Source organism: Aquila chrysaetos, chromosome 1 (assembly GCF_900496995.4).
Source record: "Aquila chrysaetos chrysaetos chromosome 1, bAquChr1.4, whole genome shotgun sequence".
NCBI classification, from domain to species: Eukaryota; Metazoa; Chordata; class Aves; order Accipitriformes; family Accipitridae; genus Aquila; species Aquila chrysaetos.
The window spans coordinates 50,860,204-50,881,829 of NC_044004.1; the positions used below are offsets into that span (position 1 = coordinate 50,860,204).

At 53.6% G+C, this 21,626-nt stretch overlaps 2 protein-coding genes across 4 annotated transcripts in view; one reads left to right on the plus strand and one right to left on the minus strand.

Annotated features, from left to right (window-relative positions):
• The window catches only part of THEGL (theg spermatid protein like), a 39,651-nt gene that overhangs the window by 6,188 nt on the left and 11,837 nt on the right, over positions 1 to 21,626 (minus strand). The window lies entirely within an intron of this gene.
• Positions 12,784 to 21,340, plus strand: HOPX (HOP homeobox). Of its 3 annotated transcripts, none has more exons than XM_030024711.2 (3): positions 12,784 to 13,007; positions 17,975 to 18,150; positions 20,639 to 21,340. In XM_030024711.2, exons 2-3 carry the CDS (start codon positions 18,007 to 18,009, stop codon positions 20,714 to 20,716), a joined length of 222 nt encoding a protein of 73 aa, XP_029880571.1. In that variant the 5' UTR covers positions 12,784 to 13,007; positions 17,975 to 18,006; the 3' UTR covers positions 20,717 to 21,340. The 3 variants fall into 3 exon arrangements, with proteins under 3 accessions (XP_029880571.1, XP_029880554.1, XP_029880563.1); XM_030024694.2 differs by having other exon boundaries at positions 12,897 to 13,189; XM_030024703.2 differs by lacking the exon at positions 12,784 to 13,007 and adding an exon at positions 17,539 to 17,719.

Consider the following 21,626-nt stretch of genomic DNA (forward strand, 5'->3'; position numbering starts at 1 on the left):
TCCCATCTGGCCCCATAGACTTGCATGCGTGCTAAGTAGTGTAGCAGGTCGCTAGCCATTTCCCCTTGGATTATGGGGGCTTCATTCTGCTGCACGTCTTCCAGCTCAGGGGGCTGGGTACCCAGAGAACAACTGGTCTTACTATGCAAGACTGAGGCAAAGGCAGCATTAAGTACCTCAGCCTTTTCCTCACCCTTTGTCATTGTTTCCACCCACATCCAGTAAATGATGGAGATTCTCCTTAGCCCTCCTTCTGTTGTTAATGTATTTATAGAAACATTTTTTATTGTCTGTTATGGCAGTAGCCAAAGTTAAGTTCTAGTTGGGCTTTGGCCCTTCTAGTTTTCTCCCTGCATAACCTCACGACATCCTTGTAGTCCTCCTGAGTTGCCTGCCCCTTCTTCCAAAGGTCAGAAACTCTTTTTTTCCCTGAGTTCCAGCCAAAGCTCTCTGTTCAGCCAGGCCAGTCTTCTTCCTTGCCAGCTCATCTTTCAGCACACCAGGATGGCCTGCTCCTGTGCCTTTAAGATTTCCTTCTTGAAGAATGTCCAGCCCTCCTGGACTCCTTTGCCCTTCAGGACTGCCTCCCAAGGGACTCTGTCAACCAGGCTCCTAAACAGGCCAAAGTCTGCTCTCCACAAGTCCAAGGTGGCAGTTCTGCTCACCACCCTCCTTAACTTCTCCGAGAATCAAAAACTCTATCATTTCATGATCGGTGTGCCCAAGACGGCCTCCAACTGTCACATCACCCACAAGTCCTTTTCTGTTCGCAAACACAGGTCCAGCAGAACACCTTCCCTAGTTGGCTCACTCACCAACTGTGTCAGGAAGTTACCTTCCACGCACTCCAGGAACAACCTACACATACCTTTGCCCTATTTGCCTGTGACTGTAGGCAGGCCACCCAAAGGAATTCAAAGTGTGCATGTGTAAGAGAAGGTGACACGGCCCGTGGATGGTTCATTCCTGCCCTGTCACCCCGTGAGATGGATCGGCTCCCTTGGTGCTGGCCTTTGCGCTTGTAGAGACATGATGGTGCTCTTGGTGCCTTTGTGGCGCTGATGTGGGGGTGATGGTGTCTATCCCTGGGGCGGGATGGGACCTCTCCATGGCAGGGTCACTGTCCTTGCTGTGCTGGGGAGAGATCGTTGTTCCAAAAGAGACTCTATTTCCAAATGGTGATGAGGGGATGCCTGGTGCTGCAGGACACCCCTCCCTCCTGTGCCTGCCTTAGCTGCTGTGCCTCCAGCTCTCAAGCTGCTCCTCTGCATTGGCTCTTTCCCAAGCCCCTCACCAGTGCAGCAAGCAGAGCATCAAGACCCCCGCTCTGCACTCGTGGTGCTTGTTCCCTGTGCAGAGGGCTCACCGCTTGGAGATCATGATGTTCACCTCCCCAGGGGTTGCCCTGGGGCAATGCTGTCAGGCTCCCAGGGGTTGCTTTGCCCCAGCTTTGTCTAGTGCAACCCCCCTGCTCAAGCACAGCCACCTAGAGCAGGCTGCCCAGGCCCATGTCCAGATGACTTTCAAAGGTTGGAGACTCCACAACCTCCCCGGGCAGCCTGCGTGTGTGTTAGAACACCCTCAGAGTCAGGATGTGCTTTCTTGCATTCAGATGGAAGTTCACATTTTTTCATTTGTGCCCATTGGTTCTTGTCCTGTCAGTGGTCACTACTAGGAAAGAGCTGGCTCCCCTGCCCTTGTTCGCTCCCATCAGGTATACATGCACAGAGGCATCTTCCCCTTAAAATGGAAGCAGAGCAGAAAACTGGAAAAGAAAGGAAAAAGTGGTCAGGGGAAGCATTCTGGTTTGGTACTACTTACCTCAAAACGCCACCCCACTGCTTCTGCATCTGAGCAGGTAGCAACCTGCTGCCTCCCCATATTCCCCAACAAAGTGTTGCACGGACGCTCACAGACAGAGGGTTGGTTAAAACAAGCTCATTTATTGTCATCTTTGCATCGCCTAAAGGTCCCAGAGGGGATCAACTCTTTCCAACAGGACGGGTGGTCCCATCCCATTACAGGTGGTAACAGGAGCCTCAGTTACAATGGCATCTTCAGCTGGACCAGGGGAGAGTGCCCCTAACTCCAGTTATGCTGAGCTCTTCTTGAGCAGTGTCATCTCCATGCTCAGATCTGTGGCACAGACTCCCCAGGCAGTCTCTGGGATGAGCAGCTTCTCTGTCCCAGTGTCCAAAATTGTTGCCCGGGCCCCACCAGCATGAGAGGAAAGTAGGTCCTCAGGGTCACAGGCATGGGTGGAAAAGCCTGTGACCGCAAGGATACAGGTGCAGAGCTGCAGACCTCTGAGCTGGGAATTGTCCTGCTGGGTGTGCCTCACCATGAGTCTGAAAAGCTGCATCTCGACAACAGTGCAGCTCTCAGGCCATCGTGTGCTGCTGGTAAAGCTGGCCTCTGCCTACTCAAGGCTCAGGTAGGTGCCTGAGCTGCCTTGCTGCACTGCAAAAATCATCTCAGTGAAGATGTTCATCTTGGAGGTGCTTGTCAGCTGGAACCTGCAGGACCGGGAGGAGGGCAGCACCACTAGCTGGCAGTGGTGTGACTGAGGCAAAAGCAGCCAGGCTGATCTCACCAAATGTTGGACCCAGCAGGCGATTTTCTCCAAGCCTAAGTAGGAGCATGTGCAGAGGGTGCATAGGAGGTACAAGCTCTGATCCCTCCACAGCTTGTCGTCGGGGTGGTGGAGGAAGCACAAAATATACCCCAGCAGCTGCTCCCTCGAGCACCTGCACTCCAGCACCACATGGATGCTGGAGTGCCTTGCTGGGAGCTGCCCCGTGGTGTCTAGCTCCAGGCTGAAAGAGAGCCCGGGGGTGGCTGCAGGAGCAGGCGGTAGGCAATGCTGTTCTTGTGGACACGCTTCATAGGTGCTGTCCGTCCCAATGGCTGGATGCATCTGCAGCATGAAAGTCCTCTTGCAAAGCACTCGGCAGACATCAAGGAAGCCACCCACCAGCTCCTTCAGCACCTTGCACGTGTCAGGCAGGCCCTGCACTGGCAATGGGGTGGACACAGCCAAAGACCTGACACCATTGTGTGCACCACTGAGGTCTTCCTCCTCCTCCTGCTTGTTGTCCTCCTCCTCCTCCTTGCTGCTGGAGCTGTCCTGCTCACTGCAGCTGGCAGAAGCAAGCTTCATTTCCCTGGCCAGCCAGCGGACCTCAGCGAGCAGGACCACGGCTCCTGCAATGGTCCAAAATGGCCACTGTGGCCACATGCAAGGAGCATGGCTTCCTGCACATACCTGCTCCGCTCGATCTCCCACAGCAGCCCAATCATTTCCTGATGCAGATACTCCTCACACTGCTGCATCCGCTTGGATGTGACCACATCTATCTCGTGATCACACTTCAGCCTATGCTGGACGGCCAGCACAGCCAGGATGAGGGCAGTTGCCACAGCCATGGCCTAGAGAAAGGGGGAGAAAAGGGGGCTCAGTGGGGCTGGGTGGGAGGGAGCATGGGGCTGGGGTAGCGGGGCAGGAGCCGCCTGGAGCTGGGGGCAGGTAGGAGAGAGTGCGAGGGAGGTCGGAGGGAGCAAGGGCAGGGTTTGTGAGCACTGCATGGGTGGGAGCCACGGGCTGTCCCAGGAAAGCATTTGGGCACTGGTGTCGACAGGCATGAAGGGGCCGCAGGCTCTGGCTGGAGACAGCATGGGGCCCATCCTGCCCAAGCCGCCCTCATGTCTAGCCCCTGGCTGGGCTGCGCCCCATGGAAGAGCAAGGGACACCAGACTAGAGTCTCCCAAGGCCCCATCCCTGCCACACAACAGCGTCCCATGGAGCCACGAGCACCCGGCACATCCCCAAAGCCTCTCTGGGCACCTGCTGCCATGGGGAGCCCCGAGCATCTCTGCCCCCAGCCCCAAGGGCAGTGCCGTGCCCTGCCCTGAGAGGCTCAGCTCTCGCTCTGGGTTAGAAAACCCCTGGCCATCTGCCCTGTCCCCCATCCAGGTTTTTTACCCAGCAAAGAATACACTCATCCAAGCCACGAGCAGCCAGTTTCTCCTGGAGAATGCAGGGGGCAACATGCAGTTTTGGCAGTTTTTGTGTCTGGAAGATAGGTAGTTTTGCAACCGTATTCTAAGTTTAAAACTTGACTATATGTATTGTTATTGGTTGAAAGCTAGCTAACACTCGTGTCAGAGTCAAATAGGAGAAGGCAGTAAGCAAGCCATCTGCCTGGGTCAGCCAAGGTAAAGATGTCCTAAACTCTGGGCATAAAGGTCTGTGAACTCTTAGTAGCATGTGTTATTATCTGACTGAGCCCAAAGAGAGGAAAAACCTGCATATTTTGGGGACTCCACTCCTACACAGAGGAAGAAGGATGCCCTTTAAAAAAGTACTCAGAAGACGAAGAGGACATTTTGAACGCTGAAAAGAAAACCAAGTGTTTGGGCTCATGGGGAGGGAAAGAAGAGTTTGTTGTCCCCTGACAAACATTGCCTTTAGACTCTGCTATGCACCAGTAAACCAGAAAACATGTAAGGAATAGTGTGCTAGAATGAGGATCTTGTATACATGCAAAATTTTGATTAAATACTAGCAAAAATTTGTTCCCCGTGAGGAAACAAACACACACTAGAACAGGGACCCATAGAGGTTCTAGGAACAATACTCTTAGAGATGTTCACAATTCAGCTGCTCACAGCCCTAAGCAAACCGATCTAGAGGGCCCTGCTTGGAGCAGGAGGTTGGACTAGAGCCCTTGAGAGGTCCTTTCTGCCTCAGTTATTCTGTAATTTATAATAGCAAGAGGCTAGCGCATTTGCAACCGGCACCTGTACTACCCAAAGTCAGGTGCTATCAGAACCACCCTGACAGGTCTGAGTACTCATAAGAAAGCACCTAAGTCATCTGCAGTGCTGTGTGTAGGTACACAGCAGAGAAATGTCTCTGAACTTTTTGCTTAATCTCCCAACTCTTGGATTCAAGTGCCTTGGGTGCAAACTTCATAAAATAAGTGCTTAGGTTCAACAGCCAGCCATTAGGGAGTGATAAGATGACTTTCTTCAGAAGAGATAGTACAGTCTCTGAGGCTCAGGAAAGCCCCCAGTTCTTCAGAAATGGCAGGCCTGAACCACACCTGACAGAAAACAGCAGGTTGTGAACAGTCCCTGGCTCACACCAGGTCTCTCCAGGCAGGGTACATAGTCACTTGTGTGTTCCCACCCCCAGATCACCCAGATTTCCAGTGCAACAGCAGGCTGGGCACGGAGAGCAGAGCTGGCCCCTCATGTATTTTATTTCCCTCATGGCTCATATTTGCCATGATCAGGCACAATGGCATTTCTGCTCACCCAGCTTGAGCTGTGGGAATACCGCTGAGCCCATGACAGCCCTTAGATGCACTCAGAGCCCTGATCCATTCTGGCAGTCAGTAACATGGGACACGGTCAGGGGGTGGGGTGGCCAGGCTGAAAGCAGGAGCTGGCTAAAAGTGGTGCATGTATATCCAAAGCACTATACAAAGAGTAGGTAACCCAGCCAAGCTGACACCCTACTGCAGAGCTAGTGATCTAACTCGGCAATTATACATCACAACAAAGAAGGGATAACACTCTTAGCTCAATAATGAGCAGACACACATGAGCTACTTGTAGCCATCCTGTTCCTTTAGCTTACTGTATTATTGTAACATTCAGTCCCTATAAAGTAGTTGTGTCTGTAGAAGTGGAGTCACTCTGGGACTCTATTGCTTCATCCAAACTCGCCAGTTTTCTGTCCTGCCTGTAGGTGAAACCCAGGAGCTTCGACAAATCCCTTCTGGAATTTGAGCTTTGCTTCAATGCACACCTCTTCTTCTCTTTTTCAGCAAATGAGACCCCAGTGGCAAGAGGAGATGGTTTATGAAGAGGCGGCACGCGCAGAAAAAACTTTGCCTATGGGCTGAATCTGGCAGGGCAGTTCCAGTGGGCTGCTGGTTTGGGTCTAACCTAGACAAATATTTCCCTTCTTCTTCCTCTTCCCAGGACAGTTAATGCCAAGAGGTGGCACTGCTGCCAGACTGAGCAGTGGCTGGGAGCACCTGGGAAAGTGTCAGTGCATTGTCAGGGCTGCCGGTGATGAGCTCCCAGCAGTCAGTGAGAGCTCGCAGAGCAAAGAGCAGGTCCCTGTGCTCTGCGGTGTCAATTTATGGCCTGGTTATAAAGCACAGCAGCGGTCCCAGTGGTAAAGGGTTCTTCTGTGTCCTCATCATCTCTCCAAGGGGCATAAGGGCTGGATCGGTGAGAACAAGCTTCCCTTTGGCTTTCAAACAGGAGGGATGATGACTGCAGTCTCCCTCTGGCAGATGAAGAGTTCAGCTCCAGTGTTCAGCATGGAATATGGGGATGCACATCTTCAGCGAGTTCAGCCAGGTCTCCAGCAGACTGGTAAGGGCACAGCATGAAGCTTTGGGCTTCACTCTGTGCCCTGGGAGCTCCTGCAGTCATCCGTAAAAATGGGGAGCTACACATATCAGGGCTGCATATCAGGAAAAGATCAGCAGTGCTCAATTGGACAAGTTCCCTTGGGAGGACCCTGGTCATCCCAGGGAATAATGATGTGGCACAACTCTTCCTCAGGCATGCAGCGTTGCTCTCTTGCTGTGCAATTCATTTCTGAGTCTGAAGAGGGTCCAGAAGTATGTTGCTGTGAACACCAGGATGAGTGCAGCCAAGCTCCAGAGCTCACTTTTGAGCTCTGCACCAGGGTGAGATGTACGAGCTGCAGGGACCTCCTTTCCTGGCACCAAGGGAGGGAGCATGGAGTGACAAGATAAGGACAAGCAGAGTGCAATCCAGGGTGGCTGATATTGGGACATGTCAGCCCCTTCTAGCCACCTGCTCCTTCTCTTCCAGACTTCATGGTCCTTCCAGCCTGCTAGCTGAGGGTCAGCAAAGTGGCATTTTCAGCCAGAGAGAACTCCTTTGTCCCTGCTTTCCCCTAGGCCAGAGAAGGTCCAGAGCAGCTGGAAGGGCTCTACAGCACTGCCATGAACTGTTTCTTTTGAAGGCGTGCAGAGATCTAGCACAGAGATGATGCTGCAGCATAGCAATAAGATGCCCTGGAGAAATCCTGCCATACTGGACAAATCCCGCCACCCTGGCTGGTGCAAGTTTCCCTTCTTCATTTTTGGCAGAGGTTTCCTAGTGCCACAACCCAACAATGGAGCAGGGTGGAAGAAATCAAGTTGGGAGAAATCAAGTCAGGAGAACTCAAGACTACCTTTCCCTGACTTAAAGGCAGCTCAGCCTCACAAGTCAGCAAAGCCATGTCTATGTGCAGAAGAGCTGAATGGGCAGCAGAGGCTAGAATTAGTATCTTGCTAAAAACATATCTGCTAAAAGTGAAGTGTATTTCAAGGCAAGCAGGCTCTGGAAAGCCCTGACTGCCTCCTCCAGTGCTCTCTTGCCATGCAGACAGGCCAGCACTGGACAGCAGGAGCAGCACAGTGACGGGGACGCAGCTCTCCAGCAGGCTCTCTCAGCTCAGCCCTGCTGTGCCCACCCCACTGAGCAGGGTTCCCTGTGGCCAGGCCATAGACTTAAGAAACAGGAGACACAGCCCTACACCAAGCCCTCTCTGGAGAAGATCTTACTAGCCAGGACTAGGCCCGAGCAAAGAAACAGCCTTTGAAGAAGGCAGAAAAACCCACCCAGGGAAGCCAGACACACTGGCTGTATGTAGTACCAGCCAGCCAAGACATAGGCACATAGACACTCAGAGCAACATGAAGGCAATCCCACGCCAGCACCAGAAGCCCTCCTTCTGCTTCAAACAGCCTCAGCTTGGCAGTGAGCCCCCAGGACCTGACCTCACTGCTGATGGGAACTGGCACCCGCAGCCTCTTCTGTCCCCCAAACCACTCCCCTCCAGCAGGACAAGGAGCAAAAACACATGCCGCAGACAAGAGTGGGACTTCCTTAAGCAGTGGTGCAGGTACAGCTTCTTTAGCTCAGGTTTGTTACGGTGTTTGTGCTTGTTTGAGCCTGCTGGGCTCTCCCATGGGTTGAGCGCTCTCCAGCTGCTTACCTATGCAGCACAGCAACCTGCTCCCACTGCTCCTCCCTGGAAAGCACCCCCATCCATCAGCCCGGTCGCTGTGTCCTGATACAGCAAGGAGCATCCTCCTCCAGCCTGGAGCCTCTCTGCCAGACACACTGGACACAACCAACCCTCTGACAGCTGAGTGTCCCAGCCCCCAAAGCTGGAGCAGGGGGGAGGTCCCAGGAGCAGAGGAGGTCCCGCTATGGGTGACCCGCTCCCTGGGGCGGTGAGGCTGTCAGAGCAAAGAGGGAGCCAGCCGTGAGCACCTCTGTTGTGCTCCCCCAGCTCTCCCTGCGGCCAGCCGTGTAGAGAAGACTGTTGGCAGCTAGCACCCAGGTAGCTGCAATGCCTTCATCAGTGCCAGCTTCCCAAGAGCAGCAAACCCCAGGTTGCTAAAGGGAAAAACACTTTCTAAATTAATTGCACGGGGCCCCTGAAACCGCTGCCCAACACTTGGCAGCCAGAGCAGAGGACCAATCTCCTTTACGTTCCTTCCCTGTTCACTGTCACTCTGCAAGTCATCTTTGTCATTTGCCAGTGCCACGGGGGCCCCGCAGGCACCCCGGGGGCTGTGGTGTGTGTCGCACAGAAATGACCCATCCTGCTCACAGTCCTGGGGCCTGGGGTGATGCCCCAGCAGCTGGTGGCACGGGGGTCACTTTTCAGCAGGCGCCCACCATGGCCCTGTGCCACCCACCCAAACTGGTCCAACCAAAACCCCAGGGACCACTGCCGGCTGCATGTCACCGCTGCCGCGAGGCGGGCGCAGGGGCCAGGCACCTCCCGCAGCCAGGGGCACCCCCCCTGCCCCTCACAGCGAGCGGCACCCGTGGGCTGCCCGGCCTGGGACAGCACAGGGGAAAACGTGGTCCTCGTCCCTTGTGGTGAAGGTTGAGGAAAGCGGCTGGGCTCGATGGCACAGCTACAGGCTGGTCTGTGCCTGTGCTCATCCCGCTAAGGCCCCCTTGCTCTCCTCAGGGTAGGCCTTCGGGACAGCATGCCTGCTGCAACCAAGAGGGCCGTGCTAGTGGTCTGGCAGAGCTCATCCCTGCTCCAGGGAGGGATAAAGTCCCTTCATTGACCCGTATACAAGTGTCTGAGTCAGGACTTCCAAAACCGGGCAGCTCCAGCCTAGAGGTTCAGACCAGGACAGATTTCAGGAGGCGTTTTCCAGCCTCCTGCCTCTCTGACTTGCTCCCTAGAAAATGCAAGGCCATCCGAATCTCTGGAAGGGCACTCGCTCTTCTTCACATCCCTCTGGCACTCCAGGAGTAGACAGGAGATCTGCATGTCTCCTCTAGCCTCTTCCCTGCCTCTCGCCAGTGCCGGAGCCCATGTTTTCCTGGGCTGGGCACAGCGGGCAGCTCACACGTGTGATGCCCTGCCGGCTCTCTCCGCGTGCTAGGGCACGCTCTGCCTACAAGCAATGGCAGTGCTGCTGAAAAGCCTCCTGGCAAGGAACTGGATGTATCAGCGCCGGGTTTAGTCACTTCAAAACAATCTGGTTAGTAAGAGGGAGAGGAGGAAGACTGTACCCCAGGCAGAGATTGCACATGGAAATACCGATGAGATGACACTGTTCTCTGAGAAGTATTGGAACAACTGGAGGAGCAATAAAACACCGCAGTTTCCATCCACACGGCTGTATCCCATGGACAAAGAAAAGGCAGGGATCTTATTGGAAGTCACATCTGATTCGTATCTGTCTGGCCTGGATCGGTTCTGATGCTGAGGAGAGACAGGCTGAACCCTGCCCAGTAAAACAAAAGGAAAATGCATGAAGGAGAGTGCAGCTGAGGCAGTTGCTGAGCCCGGGTGGGCAGCAGGCAGCCCTGCTCCAGCAACAAGGGCAGCAAGGAGCCACCTGTGCCCACCTCCTCCTCTTTCCCCTGCCCGGGGCATGGTCTGAGTGAGCACTGTGTGCTGCTGTCTCTTGGGCTGCAGCTAGTGTTGCTGCTCTCCCAGGGAAAAACTGATCAAAAGATCAATGATTCAGTCAGGTTCTTGTGTTTTGGGGTATCCGATAAAGGCAATTGTTAGCTGCACCCTGCAGAGCAACTGATCTCTTGCGCTATTCTGGAGCAAGTGGGTTTTGCAGGTAGAAATCTCATCTGATTAGCTGCAAGAGTTGTCCTGTGAGTCAGTACTGGCTGGTTAGGAAACTCTTCTCTAACTGAATGGAAGCCAAAAAATTCTGTAAAGCCTTGTTTCCAGCCACATTTTTTGGGTTTGTAGCCAGAAAACCCCAGCACATCAGGAGAAAAACACTGGAAAACAAAACAGAAGATGGCTTTTGCGGTTGTCCTTTGCATTGGTGTGATCGGGGGAGAAGGGAAGGTTTTCTTCTCGCTCTGACAACTGGGTTGGGGTGGGGGAGTCTCAGGAAAGCACACATTTTTTAACTCACATACTCAGAAAAAGAAAAAAATCTCTGCTTAATGCCCAGACAAGAGGTCCTGGTACTAAGCCTCATTTTCAGGAAGGAAAACATGGCAAAATTCAGGAGAAACACATGCCTGCAAAGGAGGCAGTATGAACAAGTCAGAAAAGCTGAATTACAGCCCATTCTCTCCTGATGGCTTGACAAGTTGCTTCCCCCCTCTCCTCTTCATCTTTTTTCCATCCTGTCTCCACACAGCGTTAAAGGGACATTTGAGCCAGGATGGCCATGAGCTATGCGTCCAACGCCTCCCACAAATTAACTGCAGCCAATATGTTGCCATGGTGCAAGCACTGGATGATACTCAGGCCTCTGCAAGAGGGGTCCAGAGGAGCAGGATGCTGAACACAGGCTGCAGCTGCCAACTCCCCCCTGCAATGCCACAGTATCATGCAAAATGGCCAAATGCACATCACAACAGCTGTATTTCTTCCCCTGTAGGGAGGAAAACTCAGTGATGGGCCTGGATGCACCCCACACTTTGTTTCTATTTAATCTAACTCTCCTGACAAAGGGACATCCTCTGGTGCCAGGATCTCCTCATACCAGGTGAGGCATAAACTCCAGCAGTACTTTGACCCTCTCCCAGGAAGAGAAATGGGTCCTAAAGGATTTCGGGATCAGAAAAGCATCAGCATTTGCCAGCCAGACATGGACAGATTTGTGATGTGACTTTCGCACTGTCACTGCAGGAATCTCCGTGCTTCTGAAGCCATTTCAGTGGCATGTCTCAGCCTGAAACATGTCGCTGCCAGCGCTCCCAGTGCAAGTCTGGGCTGGGTTCACAGGCTAAGGGAAAAGTTTTTTTCCACATTAAAGACTTTCTCTCTGTTGACAGCAATAAACAAGGGAAGAGAAGAGCTGATCCTGTTCCCGCAGGCCAGGTTACTCACATTTTGCAATGCTTGGGGCACATGCATGGAAGAAAATAAAAGACAGCGTACAAACATAAGAAAATCTTTCTGGGCCAGAATATCTTCCCACCTGTCCTGTCTCCAAGGGTGGCCAAGAGCAGGTGCCAGAGCAGAGCATAGGCATGGGGTAGGTAAGTCGCAATACCCACCAGAGCTCCCCCAAGCACGTGGCAGTATGCAATTCAGGGCCTCTACCTAGGCCTCCCACACTGCGTTCAAAATCCAGGGCTGTGTCCTGCTGCAGGAGTCTGCTCCAGCCCCCTTGAATGCACCCGAATCCCTCCAGCCGTGGCTGCTGGAGCCATCCCATCAGACACGTCTTCCAACCTGCTTGCCCCCACCCATCACTACCCATGCTCCTGTCGCTTAGCACCAGTGATAAACAGGACATATCCCCTTGGCCGGGTGCCCGCCCAAGGCATGCAGGATCAAGCCTTCTCCCGAAAACCTCCTCTGGCAGCCACCGAACAGCACCACTTGGTTTATCAGGCAGCGAGGCTATCTCTGTAGCAAAAGGACTCTTGCTTGATCAACGTCATCCTGCTAGGAAAACTGGCACGGGTCTCCCTGCCCTTTGGCGCAGATCTCTTCACAACCCCCTTGCCTTGGCCCATGTTTCCCCCCACATTACAAAACCACTTAATCTTCAGGACAGTTGGGGCTCATTGCCAAACACATGGCAGGTTTCTTGCCTGGGTTTGTCCAGCCACTTCTCCCCAGGGGCAGGGCTCCCTGCCCCTGACTCCAGCCAGCTCCACAGCTTTTTGCATTCAGTGCCAGTTTTCCTTTTGCTCTGGCAGATAATCTCAGCCATTGCAACCCATACTCAGCTTCTCATGAGCGCTTTCTCCAGCCCCTCTGATTTTCCAGCATCCCCTTCCAGCTGTCTGTGAGCTGAGAGAAAATCAGCTCCTCCCCACTGCACCCCACCCCACAAGATGCCTCTTTTTAAGCTGCTGTCTAATGCTTCCAGCCCACCCGACTGGGAGCTGCAGACTCCTGGGCACTTGAATCGAGGACAGTATAGGTCCTTGGCAGAAGAGGATGCTCTGATCCACAGCCAGGCTCCTGCCGTGTGCCTCTGAGGGGCACTTGGGCTGCAGCAGCAGGTCAGCTCCAGGACCCAGTCCTGCCCCTATACTCAGCCTGGCAGGATCACAGGGCTGACTAAAGCGACAGCAGGGTCAGGAACCTTAAACCTGGACAAATCATTTGCAGGGGGCTAAAGCGAGGTGAGAAACCAGCCCTGCACAGCAGTGACCACTACCATGCTCCATCAGCAAAGCCCGAAGCGGGGCTCCCCACAGCAAGGGACCTGGTCGCAGCCTGGCCGGGGGGGCAAAGGTGGGGACCCCGGGACCCCCAGAAGGGCAGGCAGGCTGGCTCGCCTGGAGCGCAGCGCAACGGCTGAGCGCAGTTTCCGCCGCACCCTGCCTTCACCCTTCCTGTACCCCTGCAGGAACAGCCCCAGCCACCCTCGCCCGGGCCCGCGGGACGGCGTCCACCAGCCCGGAGCGTGGCGGGACGAGCCCCGACGGCTTCCCCGTGCCACCCGTCCGGAGAGCCCCGCAGTGCGTACAACCATGCGTTGAGCCCTGCCAAGGTGAGTGGATGCCAAACCTGAATTACCAGCCCAGAGAGTGGCTGTGGATCCCGGGAGCTCCTGTGATTTGCGGCAGGTTTTTCAGGTCCCCGCCTGTCACACACACACGCAGATACTTAAGCAGTCACCCAAGGACCTGCGGGGTTCTTCTTTTACACACTTCTGGTCCCTGCCAGCTCCAGGTAAGCGCAGGCTTTGAGCTGGGGGTGCTGGGGTGGATTTGCAGTTGGGGATGGGGGGGGTGGAGGGAGGAGCTGATGAGCGCTTATTGATGCTGGGCAGGTTGGAGCAGCGCCCAGCAGGGCTGTGGTGGGAAAGCTTCATGCCTCGGGCAGGGAGAGGGGCACACAGGCAGAGACCCCAGGCTGGGGGTACCACGGGGACCTGCCTCCGTTTCAGCAGCTGCTGTGCTCTTGTTTGCTTTGTTCCCATCCGATACTATCTTCTAGAAGGCTGAACGGGTAGTTTACAGGATGCGTGACAGGTGGTTTTTCCTTATTTATGGCAGGGTCTGGTTTATTTTTAAAGCCTCCGTCCCACCTTATCCTGTGCGCCATGCCGGCTGATGTTATCCACAGCTACCCCACAGCAGGAGGCCGAGCAAAGCTTGGGACAGGACATGGCTCTGCAGCAGAGCAAGGGAGGGCAGGAGGGCTCGTTTGCATTGAGAACTGCTATTTTGATCCCCACAGTGGCAGGAAATAGCTGCAAGCTAAAACCAGACGCAGATGCCTCCAGTCGCATCCCAGCTCTGACAGTGGGGAGAGCACTGGGGAAGGGGTCAAGAAGCCCAGCAGGGGCTATGGGGCCCTGTCAGCTGGGCAGGAGCTGCTGCTCAGAGAGTTTTCCAGGGGCTTTGGGTGCAGTACACCATTAGAAAGCTGCACAGCCAGCCAGTTACTGTGTTTGCCGTTCAAAAAAGCAAAGCTGAGCAAACAGAGATCACATCTTTTCTGGAAAAGTGGCTGCTTTCTGCCAGGGTAGTAAATGCTGACTGTACTAGCAGTGCTGGGCAGGCATGCTGGGAGACAGAGGGATGTCCTCTCCCATCTCAGGCCAGAGTCGGGAGCCCTGCTAGTAACCCCAGGGTGTCTCTGGGGAGCTCGGTGCAACCACAGGACACAGGCAGTGTAATTGTAGAGCGAGGTCTCTCGCCACCCCCACTGGTCCTACCTCACATCTAGGTCAGGTCACGCAGGGCTTTGTCCAGCTGATTTTTAGAGATCACCAAGGATGGAGGTGCCCTGACCTCTCTGGTCCCTGTCCCCATGGTGGACCCCCCCATACTATGAAGATTTTTTTCCCCAATATCTAATAAGACTTTCTCTTGCTGCAACTTGTGTCCATCACCCATTGCCTTTTGTCCGCTCACTCCAAAATGGCCCTGGAGGTGCATTTAAATGCCCCATCAGCCACACTAAGAGCACCAGATGCTACCTGCACGGCCTCCATCTACAGAGCCATGCTGGCTGCAGCCGCCCACAGCAGCCCAAGCAACCGATGAACCCCTTGCAAGCTTCAGCTGGTGGCTGCTCTCACATTGCTCCACCTAAAACCAAGACAGTTAGTCAGAGCCAAGCGTGAATTCCCCAGGGCTCTTTAGCTTGACGCGTAGGACAGAGCAGGTGTCACCGGTGCTGTGGTTTCACTGTGACAGTGCATCTGGCATTGTCATTTCTGCCTGGGTGAGTAACCGCCTGCCCCTGAACTTTCCTCCCTGTGCTGCCCAGGGGAGACAGCAGTGGGCATGGGACTGCTCGCAGACCTGAATGATGACCGCAGCCCCCCAGCCTTTCTGAAAGCCGAACAGATGGTTTACATCCTTTGCAGTGAAAAAGCTGGTTTTTTCCCCAATGCCTGCAAAAATTTAGGCAGAAAAAAGCAGTGAGCAGTGGTGCTCTTCAGCAGCTGAGCAAAACAGTTGTGATTCTCCGTATTTCTGCCAGGCTTAAATAAATGTAAGCAAGAAAATCACCTCTCCTGTACAGGGGAGAGGTCCTGTGCAGCCTGAAGGCCAGGCTCCAGGCCTGGGCTTAAACAGGGCTCCACGTAAGTAGCGGGTAGGTGAGTAATGGTCCAGATACATCCGGTCAAGACATTTAGGGACTCCTGGTGCCCTCAAGTCCTGTCATATACCCCCAATTTTTAGCACCCAAGAGGTGCCAAGTGCTGGGTCCCACATGCTGCACAGGGCCACATGGCTCCTGAAAACCTCCAGGGCCCAGTGGAGCGATGTGGGGAGACCTACAGAGCCCTCCAGGACCCTCAGGGTTTTGACCTTTTCCTGAAGGCCATCTCAAAGCCTTGAGAGGTAGGAACTCTTCTCCCTCCAGAGCAGGGGTAGAGGGGATACAAGGAAAAACCATCAGGCATCACATCCTGCATGCTGGGGCACCCTGAGCTGCCAGCAGGCAGAAGATACTGTGTCCTACGGGGAAACGCCTTAGGAACCTGGAGATTATCAGAAACAAAAACAGCCTGCAGATGAAGCATGAAAGTTGAAGCGCGTGTTCCCTATGCAAATCAATGCACACACATTAATGTACGTTAATGCAGCACGCTGGAAACGATGATTTATGAACCACCAGGACATGTTGCTGCTGGTGGCCCAGGCTAGATGCATGATCCAGAGGTGATGAGGGGCCCTGTGGCGACTGAGCTTTCTAGGAGAGGGGCAGGTGGCTCAGTGGGTTGCTGATCAAGGAGGAGAGGAAGGACTTGTGGCCTGAGCTTGGCCTTATCAGCACTTTGACCTCATGGAGAACCTGGCAGCCGCAGTGCTGGAGAGCAGCACTTCAAGTCCAGGGGATCTCCTTCTCCCCCTGCATCTTTTCCAGAGGTCTCCAAATGCCCAAGGCAGGTGAGCAGCATTCACCTGGCCCTCACCAGCTCACACGCATGAGGGACTGAACTTTGTCTGCTCCCTCCCTATACGGACAACTCTGAACTGAGCTGACCCCAGGAAAGCCCAGGCAGCTGCTGCCACACACCTGTGGCCGCAACACTCTGCAGACAAGGCCAGCTCGGCTTGCAGCACCTGGCGTTAAAGATGGTCTTTCTCCAGTCCATCCAGGGGTGGTGGATGATGCCGTCCATCAGCGCACTCCATCACACAGAGATGTGCCCCAGCCTTACGCAACCCCTGTGTTACAATCTGTATTTACCAAGTGACTCAAGAAGAGTGGGCTGTTTCACAACCAGCTCTGGTCTATTTATAAGCCCCTACTCAAATGCCAAAGGATCCTTTTGTTGGTACAAGCACCTCCTGCAGACAAGGCTCAGTTGGACCTTTGCTTTTCAAGGTAAAGCTCAAAGAGGATCTCTCCAGCCTCTCGTGAATAGCAGAGCTGGCTCTCTGCAAGCTGCAAGGCAGTTTTGGAGCTGAGCCTCATCCCAGCAGTGCTGTCAGCAAGTGAGAGCCCTGGGGCATTCAGTACACCCCAGGGTACCGAGTGGGTTAAGGTCAGTTATCCGCCAACCAGGAAAGCAGTTGGGTTTAAAGCTAAGCGGTAGGGGTGCTACACGATGGAGGTGCCTGGGTTACATCCCAGAGCCAAAGGGAAGGAGAAGCTGGACTGCAAGGGGGCGGCAGGGCAGGTCTGCAGCGGATGGCCCAGACCTGGAGTCCCAAGGCAGGCCAAGGGCTCGTGGCAGCACTGGAGAGCCAGCAACCACCAACCAGCCTGCCTGACAGAGACGGGACAGGCAACTCGGACAAGCAGGAGAGCAGATCAAGAAAGGCCACATTTTTGCATCCAGCTCCTCCCCCGCCAACACCCCACAGCTTGGTTTCGGAAACACCAAAATGATTCAGTGTCAAGGGACTTCTGCATGCTTTGTGGGGGCAACGCCTCGTGTTTCAGTTGACCGAACTGGCAGGCTCGACCCTCTGCCACGCAGGAGCAAACTTGGAGCCCTGCAGAAGAGAGGTGTGGGACTTACCCAAGGTGTACTTACTTGTTTTGCATGTGCTTTTGTGCCAGATCTGCCAGAGGTTTGTGCAAAGCACAAGTGGGACAAACGTTACTCTGGAGAAGAATGTGGGTTCCTTACTTCTGCCATTGCTGGAAGCACCTAGCACTGATCACAGCCAAAGGCAGCAAGTGCTTGAGCAACAGACATGCACGGGTACGGTCCTCCGAGGACTGACCCTTCACTTATACACTGAGAAACAAACAAACAAACAGTTCAGCCATGCTCAGGAACAACCAGACTAACTGTTTATGCCCATGCAAGATAACATTAAACATTAGGAAACACCAAGCAGCTCACCTGCTCACCACCAGCTTTCTATGATGTCTGGCCATGCTGCTAGGAGGAGGACAAGGACACTGATCAGGAGGGAAGATGGGGGGATTGCTGGGTCCAAGCCCATGCTCCCAAAAGATCCTGCATCCTCTGGTTTGTGATTCCCCTGCAAAAACTTGCCTGGTCGCTGGGGAGAAGGAAAAAAAAAAAAAAAAAACCAAACCACTAGGCTGGATGCCAGATACTGTCCCCTCACCCAGAGGATAAATAATGTTTTTTAATTCATGTCTTTAAATTAACCCCCTCAACATGCCCGTTGCTGTGACATCACTCCCAAGTGACGCCCAGGCCTAAATATGGCTGTAAACAGGAATTGTCCCCACGGGAGTCACACTGGCTATAAATACAGCACCAGGGGAGTGCTGAGCAGGGGACAGGCTGCAGTCTTCCGCCAGCTAAGGATGGTGAGACAGCTCAGCTGGGCGCTGTTGGCGTCCGGTTGCCACAGTGGGGAAACTGAGGCAGGAGTTGCTGGGGGGCTGGGGCTCCCGGCTGAGCTCCCCGGCATGCCTTTGGGAAGAAAGTTGTGCCCTGCTGCGGCCAGAGGCCACTGGGGAGGGGGGAGCTGCTGGGGATGGGGATGGCAAATCTGGGGCTCAGCAAGTGTGGCCCCACTGGCCACTCCCAGCTTGGGCAATGACGCTGGCCCCTCTCCACAGTGCCTGGCCCCATAGCCCTACCCCAAGAGGAGATGGCCACGGAGAAGCCAGTGACTCCCACTGAGGAGCAGCTGGAGATCCTGGAGTACAACTTCTGCAAGGTGAACAAGCATCCTGACCCCACCACGCTGTGCCTCATCGCAGCCGAGACCGGGCTCTCCGAGGAGCAGACCCTGGTGAGTGTGCACCCATCACCCCCGCCTTGGCACCAGCCCTGCTCCCCCTGCATGCCTCTGTGCCCCACACACTCTCCCCACATCTCCTGCCTGTCCTGTCCCCGGCTCTCTATCATACCCCCTTCACTCTTCTGTCCCCCCACATGCTTCCTACTGCACCCCCTGCACCCCTTGGTGCTCCGTAGGCTCCCTACTTGCACTCTCTGCATCACACACTGCACCCACAAGTCTCCTTTGCACCTCTCCAACCCCCAGTGCACCCCTAACCTCACACTGCACCCACAGAACTCCACTGCACCACCGCACCTCCCTGCACCCCACATGTTCCTGCCCCTGCATCCCCAAAGTCCCCTCCCCTGTAATCGCAGCCCCTCCATCCCACAGCCGTGGCCTCCCGCACAGCAGCCTAGTGCCCCAGTGGGATCCTTGTGTCCCCGCCCTGCCCAAAAACCCCATCCCCAGCCTGGGCTTGGAGACCAGGCTGGTGCTTCCCGCAGCCAGACCAAGGGCACACCCTGAAGGTCACTGGCTGGCTGTGGAGCCCTGAACATACAACCCGTGCACGCTGTCCTTTCCTTCCAACCCATTTTTGATAGTGTCGGGTGCCCAAACCATTGCTGGCTTTATGGTCTGAAGAAACTACAGTCATTTTAAAACAGATACGGGATAGATGCAACTCCTGCAGGATGTGCTGTGGGACATGCTCAGGCTGTGTGCACTCCCCCTCACTGCAATTAGCTACTTCAGCAACCCTAAGCCCAGATGTCAGGCAAGTCTGTCGGCCTCTCCAGGAGACACAGAGGCCTCCAAATGTCCCTCCACAGGGACAGGCTGGGACTTCCACTGAGCCCTGTGCTCCGTCTGGCTACCTGCAGGCTACCCTGGGCTTCAGAAGCAAACAGTTCCTTCCCAATTCCTTCAGGATGCAGTGCAGCTGTTTTTGATGCAAGTGTTTTATAAGCTACTAGACCCATAGCAGCATTGATGGGTATAGAAATGAAATCCAACCCTCTGAAAACTTAGCAGCATTTTGCAGAGAGCTGCCAAGCCTGGTTCTCCCTGGGCAAAGCCAAAGGGATACAAGAGCTGAGCAGGCAATGCCAGCAGGTAGCCTGTCCCAGGGAAGGATGCTGGTGTAACATCCATTGCACTGATAGTCCTTGGCTGGAGTGGGAAAGGAGACCCCTCCTCTACTGTGCTTTGGTGATAGGCCAGGTACCACTGCTTGTTTGAGGCAGCAAGGAGGCAGTACCCCTGAAATACCTTTTCCTCCTTAGAAATTGCACTGCTCTATTTTTTTTTCTAAAGCAAGTTGTAAACACAGGCCATATATGCCCAGTACACCTCTGGAGATGTCTTAAAATCTTCCCTGATAACCATCTTTTTCCATAAGTCAAGGGTGCTTCTAGAGATCTGGAGATGAAGGTCATGTTAGGGACAGGATGGAGACTGGGATGGTGAGCTGCAAAGTGCCTGCATTGCGTACGACAGAGAATCATTGCTCCTGACATCTGGAGTGTTTTATCAGCTAGATATAGCAACCATTTTAATAAAAAATTTAGTAAAAATTAGATGCAAAGAGGTACTGAGTCAACAGGAGATGATGGTTTAGGACAGGAAGTGAAATTTTTGGGAGGAGGCTAGGCAGGCAATCATCTGACTGGACGCGGTCCAAGGCAGTGCTAGTGCAAGAGCACCGTGGTTGTATCATTACAGACCACAATAGCTTCAAAAATAGCCATGAACAAACATAGCAACAAAACGAGCAGCAACAAAGCAAATCACAGGCACATTTCCAAACAAAAAGCTGAGCTGTGCTTCCGGCACACATGAGTTATATCTCTCTTCTTACAGAGGTAGTGTGGCTTTATCCAGCTGCATTTTATCTAACGTTTGAAATTGCAGCTGTGTTGAAGTGGCATCAGCAGCTCTGGGAGTTGGCTTAGAGATGCTAAGTTACTACAGAATAACATAGCCATGCATATTCCTTGGAGACTAAGATAATTTTTAACTCATTTTTTAAAACTGTTTGTTCTTAAATTTGTTGAGAGCCACTGTGTTGTGGCTTTCTGAAGCAGGTCAGCTTTTGATTCCTGTCATTTTTGGACCTGCAGTGATCATTTCACTGCTCCAGCCATTTAAACAGACCATCCAACAGCAACTTAGCCAATCTCTCAACCTGTTTGCAAGAAAAACCTGGACTCACAGCAATAAAATGAGAACTCACCCATGCTGTCAAGGTCTGAAGCGAGCAAGACAAATGAAAGAGGTGCACACGTAGGTAACAAGACCGTTCAGTCAGAAGCGGCTGTCCTGCTGCCTGTACTGCCTGGGAACGGTGCAGCGCCTTGCCAGAAGACAGCAGTACTGTGACGTTCCTTCACCTGGACCAATGTGCTGATCACATCTGCACTTTTAGCAAGGTTATTTGGAGGTTTTGCTCAGCCCAGTGCACTCAGTCTCTGTTTTGGTTTTTTTTTTCCTCCAGAAATGGTTCAAGCAGCGCCTGGCAGAGTGGAGGAAATCTGAAGGGCTGCCCTCAGAAAGCGGGTCTGTCAGGGACTAGAGGATGCTGCTCCGATCCCCATGCCTGCTGTAAATGATGGTGAAGCTCTTCAGAGTGGGTTTCCTTGAGGTTCTTCTGTTGCAATAGGTTTTGAGATACAAAGTAATACCCTGCTATTTAACATAAGTTTTATTTAAAGTGTACATAACCAGGAAAAAAATGCTATATATATATGCTTATACAGCTTCTGGTGGCTGCATAGCCTGTCTAGCGATTCCCATCCATTTTAACAGCAGCTGCACAGGGCAAGGCAATCTCATGCCCTTGTCCCAGGCTTGCAGAAAAGCTGCCATGAAAGGTTCAAACACAGAAGGGGGGGAGAAAGACTTGTTTTCCTTATGATCCCCAGAGGCAAAGTATGTGAGCTAGCTTCAATATACAGATCATCCAGAGAGGAGGGAACCTGGAAAACCAGTTGTGTTGTTCAGGTGATCCTGGTTAGCTCAAGATGCCCGAGTCAGCTATGGATATTGGCAGACCAAGTGCCTACACCATAATCAGACCAAGCCAAGCCCCTCCGAATGTATTTCTCACATTTCTGTTAAAGGTCACCAGAGGGAAAGAACTGGTCTTTTTTTTTTCTCCCAAGGCATAAATAAAAAAACAATTTTTTTTTTGATGAAAGGAGCTGTGTTATGTCCCTACTTGTTCTCCCTGCCCCAATGGCAGGAAGCAGACTCCTTCCTGAGCGAACACAACACTTCTCCAAGGCAGCCTCAGTGGGCACCATGAGTTTTCCCTCTTGCCACAGGGATAGCCCACAGACAGGGGCAACCTCCTTTTCTAGGGCACCCATGGGTCCATCCATGGCAGCCCACACAGCCCCACACACACCCCAAGCCCTGAGGTGGCAGAGGCTGGGGGTGCTGGGATTCACCTGCAGGGTGGCGGGGGGGGAAACCCCAGCCTT

Bases quoted from the DNA above. Each gene is read 5' to 3' on its own strand.
- HOPX (XM_030024711.2), top strand. From the start codon at position 18,007: ATGGCCACGGAGAAGCCAGTGACTCCCACTGAGGAGCAGCTGGAGATC. The intron at 18,151-20,638 runs GTGAGTGTGCAC...TTTTTCCTCCAG, and splicing joins TCTCCGAGGAGCAGACCCTG to AAATGGTTCAAGCAGCGCCT.